Genomic DNA, 23,302 nt, shown 5'->3' on the forward strand with positions numbered 1-23,302 from the left:
CCAGCACGGCTTTGTCCACAGGTCTGCTCCCCTCCTCAGTAAGCCATGGGAAGTGACGGGGAAGAGCGGGCGGGCTTTGGCCTCATAACCAGTTTTCTGAATTGTGTAAGTCAGTGTGAAGCTGGGCTTTTCCCCGCTGCCTCTCCCTGCCAGAGCCTTTTCTCTCGACAGTGAAAGGCTCCGGCACGGGGAGCTGCATCTCCTCCCCACCAGAGCCTTTCACTGACATGTGTAGCTACACATCACAGTTTGGATGCAACAGGCTTTTCATTGCGGTATGTAGCTATACATACCCTACATGCTGCTGCCAGGGGGGTATGGTGTAAACATAGCCTTAGTCACGTGTCTTAGCTTCAGCTGTCACAGCCTTTCCTAAGTTTTTGAGTGAGTAGCAATGGCCTTTCTCCAAGGTATCTGGAGGGTCTTTTTTATCTTTGTGTAAACAAAATGTGAAATCATTGGATTTGCCTTTTAGCTTAAAGTTTTCAAAAGCACCTAAGGGTAAAATTTGCAAAACATTTAAGTGACTTACAAGCCTAAGACCCATTTTCCAAAGTGACTGAGACACTTAGGAGCCTAAATCCCATGGACCAGATATTCAAAGGTATTTAGGTGCCTAAAGATGCAGCTAGGCCCTTGGTGGATTTTCAAAAGCACCTGAGAAGGTTAAGTGCCTAACTCCCATTGGTTTCAGACGTCTGGCTCATGGGACGTAGGCTCCTAAGTCACTTACAACGTTTTTATTTTTTGTTTTGATTTAAAAACTAAAGTAGTTTTACGAAGATTAGCTCACATGTAAATATTTGTTCCCATATACTGAACACCAGAGCAGAACCTGTTTCCTGGTAACGTTCAGGGGTGTTGTATGTTGTTATGATTACTAGTGTAGTGTTATTGTCTGCGATGCAGACAAAAAATTACAGAAAAGGGACTACAGTCTTGGAATTATATACATTACCAACCCCTGACTGAGGGAAAATGTAGCTGAGAGCTATAAAGCTTTGGCATGATACTTAGATACGATACAAGCAAGTAAAAATCAACCCCAAGTCTTGGTGAAATGAACATAAATTATCCCTCAAACTGTAACACACATAAAGAATCAGTAGAGGGTCCATATTTAAAATACTGTGTACCCCCATCTAATTCCATATGTTTCTTCCTAACCCCTGGCAACTAATGATTAGCTTATGCCCTGAGACATGGGGATCTAAATCCCCACATTTCTTTTCATCTATCTGACAGAATGGTGGATGGCCTTATTATCCATATAAATGTCCAGTCCATTTTTGAATCCAACAAAAACCTCAACTGTAGCTTGGGGCAATGAGTTCTATAGGTTAACGATGTGTTGTGTAAATCTTTTAAAATCAGATTTAAGTTACATGTCTTTCAATTTCATTGGGTCCCCTTGTTCTTACATCGTGAGAAAGAAGTGTCCACGTTACCTCCTGTATTCCCTGCAATGTTTGCAGGACCAAACGGTGTCTAAAGTTAGGCTCCTACATCCCCATTTAGGTAGCTAACTAAATGGCCTGGTTTTCAAAGCAGAGAGCATCTGGCAGCTCTCCAGAAATAGAAGGGATGGCAAGGGATAAAACAGGCATCTGATTTTTAAAATCTTGGCCTATGCTTCTGTGACCCTAATCCCTCAATGCCAACTGGCAAGGGGGTTACAAGAATATCCTGATTCTGGTCTGTACATTCTGGTTCACCAGAGAATGTCATGTGTGAGGTCTTAAATGAAAGCCGGGATCACATTGGTCATTGATACCACTGTGAAATATAGGCACAGATACTATGCAAGCAGTTATGTATGTCTACTAAAAACGGGTTCCCAAAGTCTGTATTAAGGCACAGTTGACAGACAGGTTTTCTGCCAAACAAAAGATGTTCAGCCCACACAGTGGAAGCCTCATTTACACACAAAGTCAATGAGGAGGGGAGAGTGAAGTCAGTAGGGAGGCAACACACCGGAGAATAAGCTACAGGAGGTTATCCTGACTCTGGGTACAACCACTGAACTTTGGGGGATACAAGGAGAAGGCCGGGAAGACACCCCTTTATCCTTCCCTTAAGAAGTAATCAGGCAGAGCGGTTACATTCATGAAAACGGGATCACCACCAGGCTTGGCTGAAAATGCTACAGAAGACATCTGAGGGAGATAAACTTCTCTAGACCGAAGGTTAGCTTGTTGTTTAGTCTCCAGAAATCGTGTTATGATTTTGTTTTATATGTAACCTTTTGTTTCCATGATCCTTTCTCAACATTTCGTGCCTCTTGAATCTTTGCTGATACATTTATTGTTGTTTTCACTGTAAATATATCTCAGAGCTGTGAGATTAAGCTAGGTGCTGATCCTGAGTTGAACCATACAAGCTGGTGTGCACACTCTTCTCTGGGGACAGTAGTCCTGGTATCTCTCTGACTGTTCAATGGAAAAGGGGCTGGGTACAGAGGGACACTGCAAAGGGGGTTGGGTACCAGGGCACACCAACTGTTAACTTGCAAGGTGAAGTAAGGGCCGGCATAGCCCAGAGGAGATTGCTTAGGTGGGTAACAGGTTGATGGTGTCAGGGAACTGACACCCAGTTTAAGTACAAGCATTTTGCCACTCTCAGAAGGCAGGGGGCTAAAAACGTGACTGAGTCATGAGTACCCTGAAAAGGATCACAACTTCTAAACATCTCCCCTATTATTAATTATATATATTTTATTACACACACACACACTGTGTGACGTTGCCGCCCCATAAGGCTTTATGGAAATATGCTTGTGAAGGTATATCTGACATAACTGGAATATGTTTTATGCTACATATGCCATGTAACATATCTCTGTAAAAGTTATGATCTACTGAATCTATTCATCCTACTTATATGCATATATCATTTTTGTATTTGAAGTTATGAATATTGACTGTGTACTGGTTTGATTTTTAAGTACCCTTAGTAAGGCATTTGGGCAGCATCTATAGAAAGGAATTTGCAAATTAAGTGCCCAATCAAGAAACACTTAAAGGACAATGGATCTTGGAAGGCTCCAATCCACATAAGAAGTCTACTTGAGGACGTTCAAGGTAGCATGTGAACCATGGCTGCTAACTATAAGTTCTGAGTCATGCATAGACATGTGACTTGCCCATATGACTCCAAAACTCCATCTCGTAGCTGGGATTCTACACAGGGGGAGGGAGGGGAGTCCACCCACAAGAGAAAGTCTACTTAAACCCCTGGGAGACCCCTCCATTTTGTCTTCAGCTGGCTCAAGAGATAGCCTCTCCACCCCAAAGGATACCCGAAAGAAACTGGAACAAAGGACAGTAACCACAGGGGGTGTGAGTGATTGCTAGACTCAGACAAGAAGGAGACTAGTCTGTAAAAGGAAGCTTACTGGAACACCTTTGAGGGAGAGGTTTTATCTGTATTCAGTTTTCTTACTGTATTAGGCATAGACATGCGTATTGTATTTTATTTTGTTTGGTAATTTATTTTGTTCTGTCTGTTACTACTTGGAACCACTTAAACCCTACTTTCTGTATTTAATAAAATCACTTTTTACTTATTATTTAACCCAGAGTATGTATTAATATCTGGAAGAGGGGGGCAAACAGCTGTGCATCTCTCTCTATCAGTGTTATAGAGGGTGAACAATTTATGAGTTTACCCTGTATAAGCTTTATACAGGGTAAAACGGATTTATTCGGGGTTTGGACCCCATTGGGAGTTGGGCATCTGAGTGTTCGAGACAGGAACATTTCTTAAGCGTCTTTCAGTTAAGCCTGAAATTGTGGGACGTGATTCAGACCGGCAAGCGTGTCTGGCACAACCAGGCAGGGTTCTGGAGTCCCAAGCTGGCAGGGAAGGCGGGGCAGAAGTAGTCTTGGCACATCAGTTGGCAGCCCCAAGGGGGTTTCTGTGATCCAACCCATCACACACTGTATTACCATAGTGCCTAGGACCCCCTCATGGATGAGGATCCTCTTATTCATCCTCTCCCTTAAATAAATAGTGCCAACCTTTCCGGTCTCTAGTTCACTCAGAAATCAATCTATGGTTCTAATCATTTTCATCTCCAGTCTCCTGACCCCTTCTATTTCTGCTCTATATGGGATTTCCTGAAGCACTTATGTAACTTAGGAGCACAAACCCTATTGACTTAGGCTCTTTTTATAATCCCAATCGGTATTTTTTGAGACAGAATGACCAGAAATGTGAGAGTGCAAGTGAACAGCACAGTCGTGCACTTCAAAGGGACATCGACAACCTCAAAGTAATATCCTCTAGACAAACAGACTTCCTCATATATGTGCTACTAGCAACCTAGCTTATTAAAACTTGAACAAACTTTTGAAATTGATTACTTTAACTATTTATACTGTTTGCTTGCATTTTTTGCAGCTGGGACAAAAACAAATGAAGTAAGTCTGTTTTTTTAAAAAAAATGGAATAATTTCTGTTGGCCTTATGAGGTATACGGTAAGTTTTTTTTTTTTTTTTTTTTTTACAAAATTTAACTTTTCAGCCAACTTTGAACTGAAAGCATCCCATTAAAGCAGTGGTTCCCAAACTTTAACAACCTGTGAACCCCTTTCACGAAAATTTCAAGTCTCGCAAACCCTCTCCTAAAAATGAATATTTCCAGGGATTTTCTCCTTTACCTGAGTATAAATTATAAAAGCAGTGATCTTGGAAATACACAATTTGTTTTTATGACATGCTTATTACATACTATTTATTATTAATTATTATTTATCATTACAGTATTTTTATTACATTATGAAAACAGCAACACTCTTCCAAGATCTCACTTTTATAGCTTGTATCACTTTGAATAAGTCTGTTATAAGACAAGGCTCCTATGTTTCATCAAGGAGTATCAGATGTGACACAGCAGGAAGGTATTTAAGAACTCAACTCAAAGAGTTCCTCCTACACAATCATTCAGGTCTTGAGCAGTCCAGGCAAACAATGCACGTTACAACAAAGCTTAAACTTGTTCTTCATAATAATTTTAAAAACAACACTAGCTGCCTATTTCATTTTAAAAACAGCAAAAAATATCCACCTCCCTTTCCTTTTCTTATAAGGAGTCTTGAAGTTTAAATCTCCTCATTGTGATAGATAGGCTTGCTTTGATCTGCTTAGCTCTTGGAAGTCCAGGGGCTCCGGGCTGCTGGCTCTGTGCTGCCCGAGGTCCCTAGGGACAGCTCTGTCCGCCATTATGGAATTTTTTTCCTGAGAACCCCCTGTAACATTTCGTGAACCCCCAGGGGTTCACGAACCCCAGTTTGGGAACCACTGCATTAAAGTAAGACATAAATAACCAACAACAGATGCTATGATTTGTGCAGTTAGACACAATTAAAAATACCTATGGCATTTCAAAGTGTTTCCCCTTATTTCTGAGACCAATAAAAGGTTCAGGCTGGATAAACATGTGGACAAAGGGTGCCGATACCAAAATCCTTACTCATATGGGTATGAGCATAAGTAGTCCGCTGAGCAAATATGGCAGAAATGAGCGCAAAGTGAGTAGAACCTTACTTGGCGTCTATGGGTGATCAATGCTCTGAAAAGCAGAGAGCTTATGCGTGCGCCTCCAAAATAATTTGAAATAAATGTGCATAATTCATTTTCAAGTGGTTAAACTGTAGCTTCCCTAAGATGGGAATTCCTGTATTCATAAACTAGAAGGAACTAAAACACAATGTGATGTTATTTTCCATTCATATCTGCCATGAGATATAGTGTGTGTGGTTTTTTTTCTTCAGTTTTAGGGCTAGCAATAATTGATTGAGCCAACGTCTGAAAAGCCACACTAAGTGACTCGAAGTCCAGAGTAGCTCTTCGCAGAAAACAAATGTGTTCGTTGCTAATTAGTGAAGGAGTGTCTTCATTCTGAAAAATCAATAGCCGGCAATAAGGGACTACTTAAAGGATTTGGCTTCACATTTTGTGACAAAGATCCAACATGACTGGCTGGCATCAAGCCAAATGTTCTAATCAAATTTCTTAGACCACTAATATGCGTCACCTGGATTTTCATGAAACAGTTTCACCAGTCTCATTTTTCAGTTACTACACTGTCACAATCATCAACAAGATTTTATCCCTTTTCTCCTACCCCCTTAATGCTTCCTCGGCTTCCCCATTCTGATGACTAAAATAACTCTCATTGGCTGACACTAAACTGCAAGAAGGCAGGCCAAAATCCATGTTCTCAGGTGCTGCCCTGTAGGGTGACATCTCTGCAATGCTACATTTGGAAGGGAAGAGGTGCAGGGGCTCAAGCAATTGTTTTACATTCGTAACTGATGCAGTAATTTATGGCAAGCCCTGGCAAACCCTGGCACAAATTAAGCACTGCATCTGTGGAATAGCTTTTACTGGATTAACATAGCCAGAATCAGCAGGAAGGCCCAGATGAGAGTTCAAGATCGTACTGCACATAAAAGAAAAGGAGAAAAATTAGATTGCCTGCTTTTCGGCGATCCCTCTGGGTATATTATGGGGTAATCGGCCCATCAGCCTTGTTCCCAGAAGATACCGCAGGCTAGCCAGCTGCTGCCAAATAGCTACAATGGTGAGTGGGCTAGCTACCCAGCCACTGAAGATGTTTCAACTGGGTAGCAGGCTCCTTGCACTGTGAAGAATTTATCTCAGGTAGGAGGGATGGGCACTTTTGTTGGGGGAAGAGAGGTCAAGGAGCCTGCGAGGGGAAGAGAGAGTGGCCCTAGAGGAGGAGCAAAATAAGCTGTGGATAATTCAGGGCAAGGATTTGGAGCCCAGTTCATCAGTCCCCCACACCTGGGGCAGTCACCTATACCAGTGCAAACTGATCGCCAGGTGGGTGCATGTCATCAGAACGGGAGTGCTCTGTCACACTGGTGTCAATGAGGACACAAAGGGTAGGGTAATGGGGAAACACAGCTATGAGCTTTTGGGTGCTGATCAGAACCACTTTAGGCTTGCCCACCTGTAGTTTGAACCCAAGGCAGATGTCTGTGCAGAGCCACAAACAGGATCAAGTCACTTGAGGGCAGGATCCTCAAAAGTGCCTGTTGTTATCATACACTCAATTCCAATTGACTTTCAATGGGAGTAGGACGCCTAACTCCCTTACACAGTCTTGCAGATCTCACCCAGTTAATATCCACCACTCTAGCCCATCTTCTTAGGTCATTCAGGTACAGGACTTGGAATTACTGCATCATTTGCCTGGTTATACCTTATAACATGAGACCTCTTATTCCCTTTTGTTTCAACAGGAGGTTGTTGTGAAAGATCTGGCCTGTTTTCTGAGATTTGTTCTTAATTATTGTAATTGAAAAGAGCAATTTTGTTAAGCTCATCTAATTTCTGTAAGTAATTAATTGCCCTCAAAATTGCTTACCCTGTTTATTTCCTTCCTTCTAACTTTGCAAAGACGTGCCATAATTATTCAAAACACAGTAAAGTATAACCATGTATCTGATTGTTTCCGCATGATACAGATTCGATAAAGACTTTGGCCACATTTGCATTTTTCAAGCAGGGCTTTGCAGATAAAATACTAAATCTGTGAATTTTTAAAACAATAATCTTGATGAATGGTTTCACAGCAAGACCTTGGGTATTTAATATCTTCCAAGACACTCTCTCAATCAATAATTATTGATTGGTTTTTATTTTGGAAGGAAGACACCTGTCAGTGGAAAGATTAACACTTTCTATTGCCATTCAACACTAATGTAAGCCATCATGAAAACGATAGCTAAACAAGCAAAAAAAACCCCCCAAAAACGGATAATCAATTATTAATAAAAACATTCCATAAAAACCCTAAAAGTGTGTCCAACAGGAATGGACAAAATATGATGTTGCAATCAACATGACCATCTGGACAAAAACGCACATAAAAATAAATGCAATCCCAGGTGGCTTTTCATTTCAATGACATCAAATATTAGCAATTTTCCTTTAAGGTGTTTGCATATTGTTATACCAATATGTAGCATGTTTGCTTGGTAGGACTCTTGTAAGCACTTAATTTTGTGTATGTGCAGCAGATGAGTGTATTTTTTCTGGTTTTGCATATTAGAAATTTGATCATGCGGGGATGCAGATGTGGGTTGCGTGACAGGAGTTCTGAGCCATCCATAGAGCTGCTGAGTATGGTGCTTTGGTGCTTTTGGTAAGATTCAAAAAGGTGTAGTAAGCTGACTGCTAAGCTTGTGAGAGCACTGTGCCAACGTGCATTATAAATTATAGGGCCATAAGGAAACGTTATGATCACCCAGTCTGACCTCCTGCACAATACAGACCAGAGACCCTCACCCAGTAACTTCATCATCTAGCCAAAACGAGGTGAATAATATCACCCCTGATGTGGGGTAAGTGACATAGGAGCTAAGACCCATTTTCAAAAGCACCTAAATCACTTAGGGTCTGTCTACATGGCAAAAACCAAGGTGAATCTCAGAGCCTGAGTCTACGACTCGGGCTTGTGCTATGGCGCTAAAAATAGCCATTTAGATGTTCCATCCTGGGCTGAGCTCAAGCAGTGAAACACGCCCCTCCCCCCCACATTTCAGATCCCAGGCTCCAGCACGAGTTGGAACATCTATAGCCACTGAGCCCAAGCCTGTAGGTCCAGGCTCTGAGACTCGCTGCTGCGGGTGGGTTCAGTTTTTTGCCATGTGGACGTACCCCTAGACACTTGAACATTTTCCAAGTGAAGCTGGAACTTGCTGTAAAGTTTCCAAGTGACAGAGAATCCCCCATGTCCATTGGGAAGCTGCTCTCACTGTTAAACCTTTACACTTTATTTCCAGTCTCAATTGGTCTAGCTGCAGTTTATGCTATGTTATGGCTCCCGTATGTATTTGTTCCTTAGTATGAGATATCTTTTCCCAGTGTAGGTTCTCATGTGTCTCTATCTACTTTGGAAGGGAGCACTGGAGGCAGCGTGATTTGAACCTGTAGTTTCAAAAAGACTATAACTAGTCAAACGGGCTGGTTAGACTCTTACACAGTCTGGGAAGGATAGAATTAGAAGCACAGCTGTGCCGGTGGCTGGCCCTGCTCTCACTCTTCCTTCTCAATGATGTGCTCGAATAGCCTCTCCTCCTGGTTAGTAGAAGTAAATGGAAATCCTAACAATCACTGTTATTAATACCTATGACTATTTTAGTTAATTCATTACAAATTATTATGAATTCAGCAGTAGGGCTTTGGGGTACAGGGTAATAGAAATAGTCACTTCTACTACTGCAAATAAGCATTTGCATTCACTGACTTGCACATCAACACTTATCCCTTGGCAATGCCCTGGCATATCCCCATCACACCCACTTCCCGAATACTCAGCAGGGCTCAGTGCGGATGCACAAAATCTCCCATTATTTAGCACTGTGCACAGGTCTCGGAACAATGGGCCCGAACCTTAGTGATCGTCCTCGACTCCCCACTGACAGGAATTGAGGGGTGCTGAACACCTTGCCGGATTGGGCCTTACAACCAAGCCTATCAGCTCGGGTGCTGGGCTGAGCAGACTCTGAGCACGAATACTTTGGTTCTCTGCACTTTTCTCCCCGGCCTTCAGCACCCTGTAGGATGGAGCCCTCAGGCGGCAAGTTATACAGCATGATCACTACATGTTTATAGGCAACTGTCAGTGCAGAAGGAATGAAGGATTAAAATGTTTCTATTCTGCAAGATGAGTCCCCATCAGAAGCTGGTACAATATGTGCTTCCAGAGCCTGCAGCATCATTATCCATTTCCAAGAATTGTGTCTTCAGGTGATAATACAAATTGCTACAGAAATTAACAAAGATTTAATATACGGATCTGAAATGTGATCTTTATTATCTTTGTATTTTCATTTGATTTCAAAACCACAACTATACTACTGAAAAATTAATCTGGCTTTGGTAAAATGACACTCAACATAAAAATCATTAAAAAAAAATCCTTACCAACCTTACTGACCTAATCTCCTTATTATTAAAGTGGAAGGAAGCTTAAACAATTAAAATCTAACTTACTTTTCACTGCACTGAAAGCAATTTGTTTACTTTCTCGCATTTCAATCAGATTGGATCAGTCAGTTTCATTTTCTGTTTTGCATGATGCTGTGTCTCAGCATAGATTTTATTAAACATTTCTGTAGATGAATATTTATTTTTCTTTTTAAATTTCATTAATGTTTCTTTTAAATTTCATTTCATTTAATAAAACCAATTTATTAAAGGTTTTCTAGGGACTTTTAAAGAAAACCTAATTTGGGGGACTGAACTACTCACACTGCGTCTTTAAATATGATGCATAACTAAAATATGAAAATGAGCGTATACTACACCTACACCATATATAATACATCATCGATGAAATGCACCGACTTCAATGGCAGTTGCAGGTGCTCAACACATTCCAGGATTTGGGTCACTGTATTTTGGTTGGATCCGTTAATTTCAAAAGAAGTTGTTTCCCATGGCTGTAGTAATATGAACTGATGTGCCATTTATAGACTCATGAGTTAATCACAAGCTGTTGCTGCCTTGGCAATCAATGGAGAACAGGACATGAAAATGGGTAGCAAAGTTAGATGGGCACTTTTTCAAAGTGGCTTCTCATTTTTAGTGGCTTCATTTCTGGGTGCCCAAATTTACACACCAGAATGTGATTTTGAGAAGTACAGTCTGGACTATCCCTAATGTTAAAATATCATAAATCAGACCCTGCAAAAGACATAGGAGTGGCTTTAAAAAAAAATCAAGAGATTTTTTTAAACAATAAGAAATTGTGGTTTTTTTCTTTGCCTCCTATCTTTGAGCCTTTAGGACCCACATTTCCAAGCATATTTTCTGCAAATATGGGAGACTAGAAACTTATTTTTAAATGAATGTTGCAATTCCCACATAAGCACGTGACTCCAGGAGCTGGGGCTTTAAGAAAAAGATTAACTATTGCGAGACACTTCATTAAACCACAAGGACTCAACACATTCCAGGAAAGCTGACAAGAGTGAAAGTTGCCAGGAGCTTCAGCTGGAGTTGTGGGTTATCAGCACCTCTGAAAATTAGGCCAGAATTTTCTAAAATTGGGTGCCAAAAATGAGAGAATATGGGGGTCGGGTTTTCCTTCCCAAGCAATGAGTGCCATAGCCTAGAAAGTTGGCTAAGTTTAACATTGCTCTTGGTACCCTCCTATGGAAACAGACAAACAGCCACTCTCCCCAACCGCCAATCACATTTTGTGCTGCCAGCTCACCAGGCTGCCGGACGTGTCTCTTCAAATGACAATTCCGAGATGAGAAATACAGCTCTTCATTGTGGGACAAAAGAGTGTGAAAATAATTATTGTAGTTGGCTGAGAGAAATCGGTTTCCCTTAAATTAAATATTGAAAGGACTATTTTTTTTTGTCTGTAAAACTTTAGTGCTCGAGCCATCCTCAACTCCCGTGGAGGAACTGATGATGTTCATCATCCCATTGGATGCACGGTTGTATTAATTTAGATGGAATAAATGGGCCAAAGGTGTTAACCTAACTCAGTTACTGCTTAACATTAAATAGTGTTAAACAAGGTCTGGGTTTGGTATATAGAGACTTCAGCCTGCTTAGTACTATGGCAAACATCATTAATGTTTTTTAAAAAATTGTATGGAAGAGAAAAAAAAGAAGGAAAAAACAGTTAAAACCTTTGAAATGTAAAGTATTAAATAAGGCTTTCATTTTAACAACTTTTTTGTTTCTTTTCGCTTTAGCTCTAGAGAGTTTTAGAAGGAAAAGCCCCAGTTTGATCATCTCTCAGAGGGTATCAAAAGTAGTAACAACTGTCCTTTTGGAGAAAAGAAAATAAGTTAATTGAGCTGGTTAAAGTCTGATTTGATTTGATCTTAGGTGGTATTTGGGATTTGGCTGGACTGGGAGAGGTGGCGATGTTATTCAGGAACCTTTCTTTGGCTTGGTTTGGTTAGGACATTTTTTAGGATTAAGATGATGAAGGCCTGAGATGCCAGGAGATGATGTAGGTAGCAGCCATGATGGTGAAGCTTGCTTTACCAGTAGCATCCATCTTTTGTTCCCTTTTTTTTTAAATTTCCCCCTCCCTCCAAAAAAGGCTCTTTCTTGAAGGACCCACAAAGGGAATGGTGGGTGGAACAGGCTACCCTTATTTTGTCCACCAATTAGTCCTAATATTCGACACAACGATTTTGATTCCTTACTTTTTTTTACAATTATCACAAATTTGTAGGCCCGATTATTATAACAGGGCTCACTGCTGTGTAGGATCAGGCCCTTAGGGTCTTGATTCAGGGAAGCACCTAAGTGTTTATTTCAATGGGATTTAAGCATATGCTTTCCTGAATTGAGGCCTCAGGAACTAACACCATTCTTTCTCGCTTAGAAAATAGCACAAAGAGAATAAATAATGATCCAATGGAACCTCAGTTTGTTAATTCAGTGTTTGTTGTATTGCTAAAGAAAGAGGGATGCTAGCAGGTTGACACAGATGCAGGTAAATGCAGGTAAAAGGGTTGAATGCTGGGATAAAACTATCTTGAGGTCCCTTTTAAAAAGTGAACTAACCAACAAGTGGAAAGTTTGGGTACCAATAACTAACAGAATGGGAAATAAATTCCTAGGAGGATGCTTTTTGTATGTGCCTAGATTTCCTTTGATGGACATTTTCATTGAACACAACTCTCCAGTCCTACTTATTATTCTTTGTGAAGGCCCACACTAATTACGTTTTAAAGGGCATCCAACTGACTTTAAAGCAAATGTTGAGACAGGTTTTGTATACTATGTCTATAAAATGACAGTGGTGCAAAATGCATGGAAAAAGGGAAGGAGAGTTAAAACAAATTGAAAACTCCCATTTTTCATGGGTTTGTAATTGTACTTGGCTATAAAAGCATATATTTCACCCTTCCAAAAAAAATAAAATAAAACTCACAGCCACAGACTGCACCATGGAAAAATGTCAGTGACAGCAGTTTGGCTAAATGGAATGCTAGCAAACCTAACCACAGATAGAGAGCAGGACAATTAAAAGTGTGGGGGCGGGGGTGGGGGAGAAACACACACTGAGATTTCAAAGAAAATGTTACCATGCTTAAAAAAAATAGAATGCATGACTGATGGGCTCTCGTTTTCTGGTATGATGAAGCAGGCTTCACTCCCTCCCCTCCAGCCATTCGGAAGCACATTAAGCCATTCCTGCATAACTTTAGGTATGGCAGGTGTCCAATCCCATTGAGGAATTCTTTCAATCTAATTACAAAATCTGCCTTTTATTAATCAAATAATCATTCCATCCCTGGAGCCAATTCTTTCATAATAGGATCAGTTTTGGTTACTGTAACGGCCCCAAAATGATGTCATGCATAATTCCCAATGACACTAGACTGCAAACAAAGTAATTCAAATGGCAGTAGGATGAGGAAAGCAATCCCAGGGGAAGAACATAAGCACCCTCCACTTCTAACAGTTCTGTGATCAGAATAACCATTATTTAAATAGTTTCTGATTAAGGAGCATGCCTCTTATCGACCTAATGTAATTGTGATACAGCCATTTGGGGGGGACGGGACCATAGGAAATAACATTCTGCAGTAACACTTTTTCACAAAGAACAGATATTAAACAAATAGGAAAATGTCTGAAAACATGAACAAGCCTTGGCAGTTTAAAGTGTTTGCAAAGGCCAGCAGAGAAGAGAATGCATCAAGACCCCAGTCCAGTAAAATACCGACGCATGTGCCTAACTCTACGTGGTTCCGTTGAAATCAGTGAGACTACCCATGTGCCTTGCTGGATCAGGGCCTAACTGCACAACAATATGCGTTCCTTCGGTCTATAAGGCATTCTGGATTCATGTGAGTATTAAAAAATACACATGTGTACCAGGCCCCTGAAAATCTGGGCCACATTCTCTCTTGTGCCCAGCATCCAGTGGGCACAATGGGACAACTGCTCATGGGCTAACTGCGGCTCCCTGGTTCAAGCTACATTAGAGCAGCGTCAGAGCTGTTCTAAAGTGTTCCATTCAGTAATGCCTCCCTGCCAGGGACCATCTCCCAGCTGGAGATCTCTGGAATGCAATGTTGTTCTATTCCGTCTTCTCTCATCTCCGTGCTAGAGGCTGTGGGAGCGTGGGCATGGCATAAGAGGCAGATAGATTGGCTTTTCACCAGCTGGGTACTCCTCATGCTGCCACAATTCCCAGATTGGACGATCCATCCATCTACAGGCAATACACTATCCCAGTGAGTTTGGAATGGTGGTGGACAGCACTCATTTATGACAGAGCAGTGTATACCAGCAATCCACCATTGCTAGGGCCTTTGCTTTGGTCCCTGAGAGTTAATTTCATTCTCATGCACAAGGTCTATGCACTACTCCAGCCCACTTAAACCCCCAAAACAGGCCCATTGCACAGAGGTGAATTTCGCCCTGACAGAACTAGTCGAGACATTCTCAGTTGACTTTTTCTTTCCTCTGCCTGTTGAGACTCCTGCATACTTTTCAATGGCAGCAATTTTGTGGGCGCAAGTTTATGGCCATGACTGTCTAATGTACCTACCGCTCTACCTAATAATTTAGCGATCAGCACCTAGAGAACACTTGTTATGGTAGTTCTTACTGGCAACACTGCATATGGCTTAAATAACTTCAAGAGTGAGAATGCTGCAGTGAAGAGGGCTAGTCGGCAAAACCCATTCTTGGCTGGAATTTCATGAAGGACAAAGAGATGTGAGAAGATTCCAAGATGGAGCCATTTTATTTCTTTATTACATTTCATAATATACCATTCATTTAAAACCTTCTGAAACAATCGTAGTTTTCACTGAGTCTGAACCCTAAATATTTGAAAACACAAAGAGGGTTGTTGTTTTTTTAAACTGACTGAGGAGGGGAAGAGGGAGTTAAAACCAGCTTTATCAAAAGACCCGAGCTACAAACTTGTTAGTTATAATTATTTAATACGTAGATCATGATGGTGCCCAGATGCTCAGCTAAGGCATAGTGTCCTGTTGTGCTAGGCATGGTATAAACACAGGGTGAACCCTGGCACTATTGAAGTCAATGGGAGTTCTGCCATGGACATCAGGAGAGTCAGGATTTCACCCACAGAAGTAGACACTGGGCCTGCCCTGCGGTGCTTATGGGTTCTCCATGAGATCATACATTTTCCTATACAAGATGAAAACTTTTTATTTGGAATTACAGGGCAGATCAAGTCTGGCCTAGACCATGGAAAGGCTGCTACCTCTCCATACTAAACGACATGCCTGAAGAGACAAGATAGATTGCTGGACTTATTTATTACTGGTAGCACACACTCTGTGCTGGACTCTTTCCTAACACTTAAGGAGCACGCTCCCCATTCCAATGAGAACGCAGTCAAAGGACAAGCAAGTGGACAGAGATCAGGGGAAGGCTTTATACACAGACCTAAAGCTACAAACTAACAGAGCATAGATTTATCTTTCTGGAAACTGCCTGTCAACCTGGAAAAGGGAACACGGGTGAGAATGAAGCAGCTTCTGATCCATCTAAATGTCAAGGTGTTTCCTTGACTCTTTGAGCATAACTCATGGATGCTGAGTGTTAAACTGCTGGACATTCAGATTCTGCCATGTTAGCCCAATAATAAAGTGACTGTACCTCATGGTCTAAGGCTCGGGATGTTTATTTTTACAACTTTGCAGAAATCCTTCATCCATACAGCACCTGGCTCAGACGCTGCCCTTTCAATGGCTCTTCTGTTGGCACATTAATTCATGGTACCCCAGGGGACACCATGGGGCTTATCAAGTTGATTCGTTTAAGTGGAGTTATTTGGCTATCCATTTTCTATGTTTCATAATGTATTTCCAACCTTAAAGCGACATAAGCAAGCACCAGATTGCCAAGGTGCTTATTAATTGCCTATTCAAATATTTTACAGCTTTTATTTTTACATCGCCACAGGGATTTGAATATTTTGTAGCTGTCGAGTTGCCTGAGGATTTATGTTGCGAGAACTTCACCATAGCTTAATGCAGAACAGCAACGGGAAATGAAGTGGGAGAACAAACTTCCATTCAGTTCCCCTAATGCTGTAAAACTGTCACACAAGTATCACAGTCAAGCTCTTCATACAAAAGGACTTATTTGTTTACAAAAAATAAACAAAATAAAAATAATACTCATCAGAGATCTAACATTTTGGAACCACACTAAGGGCTCACAGTGGTCAGCCGAATTTTTTGGAACCACATAGATTTTGTTTTCATAGATTTAAGACAAAGAAGGACCATTCTAATTAGCTCCAGTATAATTTAGGCCATAGCATTTCACTCAGTGATTGCTGAATGAAGCACATATCTTGTAGTCGAGCTAGAGCATATCTTTCAGAAAGAAACAACCAAACTTGATTTAAAGACTTCAAGTGTTGGAGAATCTACCACCTCTCTAGATAAGATATTCCAATAGTTAATTACCTCCAGTGTTATAAATCTGCATCTATTTCTAGCCTGAATCTAATTTCTAATTCCAGGTAGGTACTTACAGAACGTGATCAAGTAACCTCTTAACCTTTTCTCTGGTAAATTAAATAGACTGAGTTTATGTCTTTCACATATTTTAAAATAAAGAATGTTACTGGTAATGAAGGTTTGGAAAGATATCAGTAAGGTGTTTAAAAATATTTTTATTGCTTGTGTTTTCAAAGCATTTTATTTTAGTCAAATCAGGAATAGACACTCATCTGCCAAAGAACCTATACCATATTTTACAATGACACTGTAATCGACATAACCTGTAATATAAATGCCTGGCATTTTAACAAAGGTATTAGAGATTAGCATAAGCAAAGATAACTGAGTAGATTACTGATATATTTATTATTATTATTATTATTTTAATTTAGAACAGTTCTGAGCTTTCTGGCCAGGTGACCTTGAAAAGATTCTTCTCAGACAGCAGGTCTACATAGCTGATATAATATGAGTAGTAAAATTGCTAGTCCCGAGTGTTATTAAATTTATTGTTGATTTAAGATCTGATCCCTAGCTCACTGAAATGAATGGGAAGACTGCCACTGACTTGGGCTTTGGATCATCTACGCTCTTAAAGTGGACGGATTGTTCCTAGTACCTAATATAGCCAAGAGTCTGAAATACTGCTGACAGAAGAGGGGGCATTGTGCTACCTAGTAGCCTGCCACCAGATCAGGAAAGGACAGTAATGACACACGGCCAAAGGGGATCACAGCTGAAACACAGGACATAACCACGTCCGGGGAGGTGGGGGTGGGGAAGGGGTGTTGTAACTTGTCACACATCTGAACAGAGTGGCTTTTTCTTACAGTGGCTTTGGCAACACTTGTCGTGCCAAGAAAGCGTCACTGAACTGAACGGACAGCAGTAAGGGACTGGAAATGGATGTCAAAGATACCACCCATAAAATCAAACTTCGCAAGCTTCTTTGTCGCGTTATCACCTGTACATCCAAGTTCCCCATGCCAGAACACCTCGCTTTGCCGGGGCGCCATGTACCCCCCTGCTTCCGCAAGCAAAGAGGAGCCCAAACCGGTGGATCTGGTAGCTCCACAGTCTGCTCCCACCTTCCCCCAGCCATTGGGAAATGTCCTGCATTGAGGAGCTCATGAGCAGGGGCTGAAAGGGGGATCTTAGAGAGCTAAGCCATTTCCCCGCACCTACAGCCTCTTCTATGGACAAGCCATTGTTTAGGCTGCCACACTTTGTCAAAGGAAGCTCCGTTTCCAAATAAACTCTTCTCTTATTCCAGAGATTTTCCATCTGAGCTGGAATGCAGAGGCTGAGAATATGGAAAAAAATAGGCTTTGCTCAAAGAGATAATTCTAATTGCCCAGGACATCTAAGGAAGCGCCAACTGTATTAAGAGGAAAATGAAATAAACCCAGCAGAGAGACATGTACTGCTGACCCTGAAATGAAAGTTCAGCATGGGTAGGTGATGTACAAGAGAGACGGGGCATCATGGGAAAAAACTGAAAGGAAAAAACGACAAGAAAAAATACAGTGTGAGGTTGAAAGGATACAAGACCCAACCTATTATTCCCTTGGGGAAGGGAGCTGGTTGAGGGGGAAAAGGGGCAGGGACTGGGGGATTAACGGCACAGAGCCAGACAAAGCACAGGGAACCTTAGGCTTAGTCTACGCTACATAGCTGTCGGCTAGCAGTGTGAAAAAAATCGCATGCAGTAGCAGCCATAGCTATGCCAGTAAAAGCCCTAGTGTAGGCACAGTGACACCAGAAACAAAATCCTTCTCCCGGTACAGCTGATCTCCTTACACCAGTATAGCTATGCTGGCAAAGCATATATAGCTCAGACAAGCCCTTGGACTCAACCCCATGGGGCTCAGAGCAACGCTGCGGAATGCCCTCCTCTGCACATGTCAACCTAGGCTCCCCCTCCTCACTCCCCAGCAGAGATGCCTCTGTGGCCATGCTGCTTGGTGTACGGCGAAGCGCCGCTCCGCTCCTCTCCTCTGCGCATTGGATGTTAATGCTGAGTGTCGCTGCTCTATCGCACCACCCCTGCAGAATTACCGGGAACCCCCACATCTCAGGGGCTACTCTCCGGGGTCACTGGCGGCTTGTGGAGAAGGGTGAGGGGCACTCTGCAAGGCTTCCGCTCCCCTTCTGCAATTTCCAGTGGCTCTCGGCGCTGCCCTTCGCCATGCCCACCCCTGCTACAAAGAGCCGGTCTTTGGAACCGGAAAGCTGTGCTGGGGGCGCTACTGGGCACTTCAAACCCCTGTCCAGCTTGAGAATTTTACGGTGAGGCCTGACCTAGTTTAAAGGAAAGCACCATCTGCGAGAGCAGATACAGCCGCAGAAACAATAACCTCTTGGAGAAATGTGCTATTCAGTCATTATATAACGAGTTCCCTTCCTGTCCTCTCCCTCCTCCCACCTGTCAAAGCGGGGATGAGAGAGCCCTTTAGCGGAGTCAGATATTGTTCTGCTTTGCTCTATACACAATAAAGTGCTGATGCTGACCATTTCCTCCCCACAAAGTTCATTAGATGGTCTTATTAATTAGCTGACTCTACATCCTATCACACACTGCCACCTGAAATCTCACTTGCATTTGTAAAGCATGCAATTAAAGCCATAGGCATTGTCACAGGCAGGCACTGCCGGGCATTAATATTCTATTCAATCAATAGCTAGACAATATGATGCTGTGCCTTGGATGCTCACCAAAGTAAAGAACAATATACGTGCTGTGCAGAGAGCACAAAATTTTGATTTTAGGAACTCCAGTGTAAATCTGGAGCAGCGCCACTAAAGCCATATGGGTTACTTTAGGTTTGGACTGAGGGCAGAATAAGAGCTAATAAATCTACTGCAGAGAGAAACAAATCAGAAGTAGGCTGTGGCACTCAAAGCAGAGAGAAGCAATAGCAATCCACACTTCCACTCCTTTTCTGCACAGTACTAAAATAATAATTATCAAATTGTAATTCCATCTTACATTAGCTGCAGTTCCATCTTACTTTAAAGAACCTGGCCATTGTCTTTTTCAGTACGGGCACACACAACTGTGCTACGCAAAACTGAATGAAAACTGTCACCACTCATCTTAAATACACTCTAATACCAGGGCCCTTTAAAGACAGGCCTTCATCCTCATCCACCCGTTCTTGCTCATAATAAACCACTTCTGCAGTCAAAAACAGGATCACATGAGATAAAGACAATGCATCACCCCTTCTTGTCATTTCTGTCAGGAGGGTTTGTTACAATATACTCTGTTCAAAGAGTAAGGGAGCTGTAAACAGCAAAAGAGAGAGAGAAGGGGGGAAAAAGCCACTTACTTGATATTGTCGAGACAGCCGGATTCAGGTTTCAGGATGGCAGTATGATGGAACATTTTATAGAGAGCAATCCCCAGGAAGATTACATTAAGCTGGAATGAAAAAAAAAAAAAGAAAGAAAGGAAAAAAAAAAAGGTTGTGTTACACGGCAGACCTGGAGGAGGGGGAAGTGAGTCTTTTCTTTGTAACAGATGAGTTGCTCTGGGAAATTAGTTCTCACTACAGTTTTATAGAGACTAAATCATAGATGATTGCCTAGTATTCTATAAAGGCAAGGCAGCTTCCCGAATGAGAGAACAGCAATACAATTGAGTTCCACAAAGCTGTGGTGCTGGATGAAGCCAGCCCTTACACCAAGAGCAGTGTTTCAAGTGATGTTATGGAAAATTAAAAATGTTTGCTGTAACTGCTCTTCTGTGGCTATGCGGTGCATACTGATGACAAACCATTCCAGGTTTGTTGTTCACCTGCTCCCATAGAAAGGAACACAAGGCTGCCCTCACCCGGGGCAGGGGTGAGTATACATTTTCAACTACAGCGTAATGTGGGAGATGCGCGGGCAAGTGATTGTTAAAGAGACACTACAATGTAATGACTGGGAAAAGGAGCTTGGTCTATGCTGTAAAAGATAGATTGTGATTCACTAGCTCTAGGCTAGAGAGGCTCCCAGTGACTGGAAATGAGTTACCAAAGACCCAGACGTGAGGCGGCAATCACAGAGGGAGAGGCCTTTTATAAATGTATTTAATAAAAATATAGATTAATGGTTCTGTAGAGAAACGTATAAAATATGCAAGCCACTCCATCCTTCAAACAGCACGATCCCCTGATTTGCACACAATTGGGCTGTTTTTGTGTGTGACATATGATAGTCACTACAGATTTAGCAAGTGGCACAGGCCTCAACCTGGATGGCTAATGAAACACTCTGGATTGAAATGAGAACCAACTACAACATCTGCATTGAAATGAGTATGCTCATTCTTTGCTGTGTTGGCTGAACTACTTTATATTTAAAACAAAGCATGATTTATGTAAGCCTTATTGCAGTGATTTCAGTATGAGCAAACTCCAGCTGTCTCTAAAGTTTGGTTCTTTACCCTGTTGCTATGTTATCTGATATGGTGACAAAGTGTGTTAACTGTGAAGTTACACTTATTTTGTTTTAACTTCTAAAGCGAGAGAAAAAAATCGTTTCCATTTTTGACTTCGCTCCTATTTCAGATTTCCCTTTGTGCATAAATGATGTATTGCTTCACTCTGGAATTCAAAGGGATGAGCATACAGTGATGTCAAAATAGAGACCAGCGCTTCTAAACGTCTGATAACATCAAACAAGCTTTGCAAGAGACTATTCTGAGCAAGTGTCCACAGCACAAGCTCGTACTGAAACATACTTTCCTTTCTCCAACAGGTTTTGATCAAGTATTTCAGAATGCAAGGAGTCTCTTATAATGAGTGCCTAATTGCTTGTGTTAGGTGGGGTCAGATAAGAACATGCTTTCCCCAAATTAATCTATGTAAATTCAAGATATAGAGTGAAAGTTTTATTTCTTGACCTGGGAGATGGAGTAGTTAATTAGGAGTTCTTACCATAATTATCAAGGTCGCTGGTCCTATAAAGCTCCAAATGAAGTAGGTGTCAAGTCTGAGCCAACATCTGTAATGAAACACAAGGGATAGAAGACATTCAAGGACTGAGCGCAGGACATACATCAAGAGTGAGCGAGTGACAGAGAAGAATGTGAGCTGCAAAACATTCCACTGGGAGACAGGAAATATTACATTGCTTGTTCATTTAAATGCTGAATTATGTGCCCAATTTCTGACAGTGCTATTGATGGAGGAAGATAATTACCTCTGGAGGAAGCGGCGGCGGGGGGCGGGGGGGGAGGCACAGGGCCTAGCTGCTAAGGCCTTTTGCATCTGTCATAGAAAACCTTATATTAAAAAAAAAATGTGTGTGTGGGGGGGGAGAAGGAACTATGAGCAGCCATTAAATCTCTTAGCTTCTCCCCAATTATGATGCAACACAACCTGCCAGTCAACTGTCAAGCGAGCTGACGTTTTTCTGTCAAGAAGATCTGAGGAAATTTGGTGCAAAAAGGAAATAAATTTTGGTACCGGAGGACTGAAGATTAGATTAATTAGATTCAGCAGCCTCACCTTAGAGGTTTTACCGCCCTGAACCTCCTGAATGCATTGTTGCCACTAGTGTTTCTAAGGTAGCAAATGATCTTCAGTATCACATAAAGCTGATTCATGACCTAAAACTAAATTATTAATCACTTAATTTCAGCTGCACTTAATACTTCCCCAATTTTTAAGGCCCCTGGGAAATTATATTTCCATTCCTAGTTCATTCAAGATGACAGGAAGATAAAATGGAAGTGACTCGTTACAAGACGGATGAATATAAATTCTGAGGAAGCTACATATGATGTTTAAAATAATAATGTCTTGTCGTGTTTGTCATGTTACTCATTAAAGTCGTGTTTATAAGGGGAAAACTAGTAAATTGTAAAAAAATCCTTTTACCCTTGAAATTAAGTGGATTTCCTAATTAAATAAAGTGACTACAATTATGCATATCAATTTATCCTGAGAGTATATAGTGTAAGAAAGCAGTTCTGATCCCTGGGTCTGGGTTGGGTCCTAGTCAACTCAACTCAACTCCACAAGGAATCCGAGAAATGTAGGGCTGCCAGGAACCTCAAGAAGCCATTTTACCTATCAGCTTGCACCGAGGAAGGGCCAAGTAAATCTGGACCATATCTCACAGGTGTTTGTCTAACCTGCTCTTAAAAACCTGTTCCACAACTTTGCTTGGTAACCTCTTCCAATACTTCATTAGTTTCTATAGTTAGAAAAACAACAAGGAGTCTGGTGGCACCTTAAAGACTAACAGATAGTTAGATAGTTAGAAAGTTTTTTCTTTTATCTAGCCTAAATCTCCCTTGTGCGGATTAAGCCGATGAGCACAGGGGTCTGTGCTAGCAGATCCAGAGAAGGGGTCAAAGCCTAGAATTGAAATGCTACGGTGAAAACAACCGTCTCTTTCTACACTAAAGAATTTTAGGATTCGCAAAATCAAAAATTAAACTTTCAAATTTCAAAATTGTAGAAAATTCAGGTGTGTTCCCAACTTTACCAACCTAGGGCACCTCTCCACTGCTGGCTTCTTTGGGCAGCATGCAGGGTACATACGGGGTAGCTCCGTAGCATGGGTATAAATAGCAGCACAGACTGTGAGGCACGCCTGAAGAGGGAGAGTATGTCCCCGAGTACATACTTTATATGGCTCTCTACTCACCCAAGCAGTGCCTCCCTTCCCACACGACTATTTTTGGCAGTGCAGTGTCCTGCTGCCTCTGCTCTGTGGAGCCTTTCACATCTGCTGGAAAAGTCTCTGGCACAGGGAAAGGGTCCAACAGTGAGGAAAGACTCCACCAGCAA

At 41.6% G+C, this 23,302-nt stretch overlaps 1 protein-coding gene across 11 annotated transcripts in view; it reads right to left on the minus strand.

The window, feature by feature from the left end:
• Positions 1-23,302, minus strand: part of ADGRL3 (adhesion G protein-coupled receptor L3) — a 518,922-nt gene that overhangs the window by 88,936 nt on the left and 406,684 nt on the right. For all 11 annotated transcript variants that reach the window (XM_029911933.1, XM_029911932.1, XM_029911929.1 and 8 more), the window contains 2 exons: positions 21,440-21,506; positions 19,847-19,938 (listed from right to left, as the gene is read on the minus strand). In XM_029911933.1, the coding sequence (XP_029767793.1) occupies positions 19,847-19,938; positions 21,440-21,506 (159 nt within the window). The remainder of the gene's footprint in view (positions 1-19,846; positions 19,939-21,439; positions 21,507-23,302) is intronic.

This window comes from Terrapene carolina, unplaced genomic scaffold (genome assembly GCF_002925995.2).
Source record: "Terrapene carolina triunguis isolate 2854851 unplaced genomic scaffold, T_m_triunguis-2.0 Scaffold136, whole genome shotgun sequence".
Taxonomy (NCBI): domain Eukaryota; kingdom Metazoa; phylum Chordata; order Testudines; family Emydidae; genus Terrapene; species Terrapene triunguis.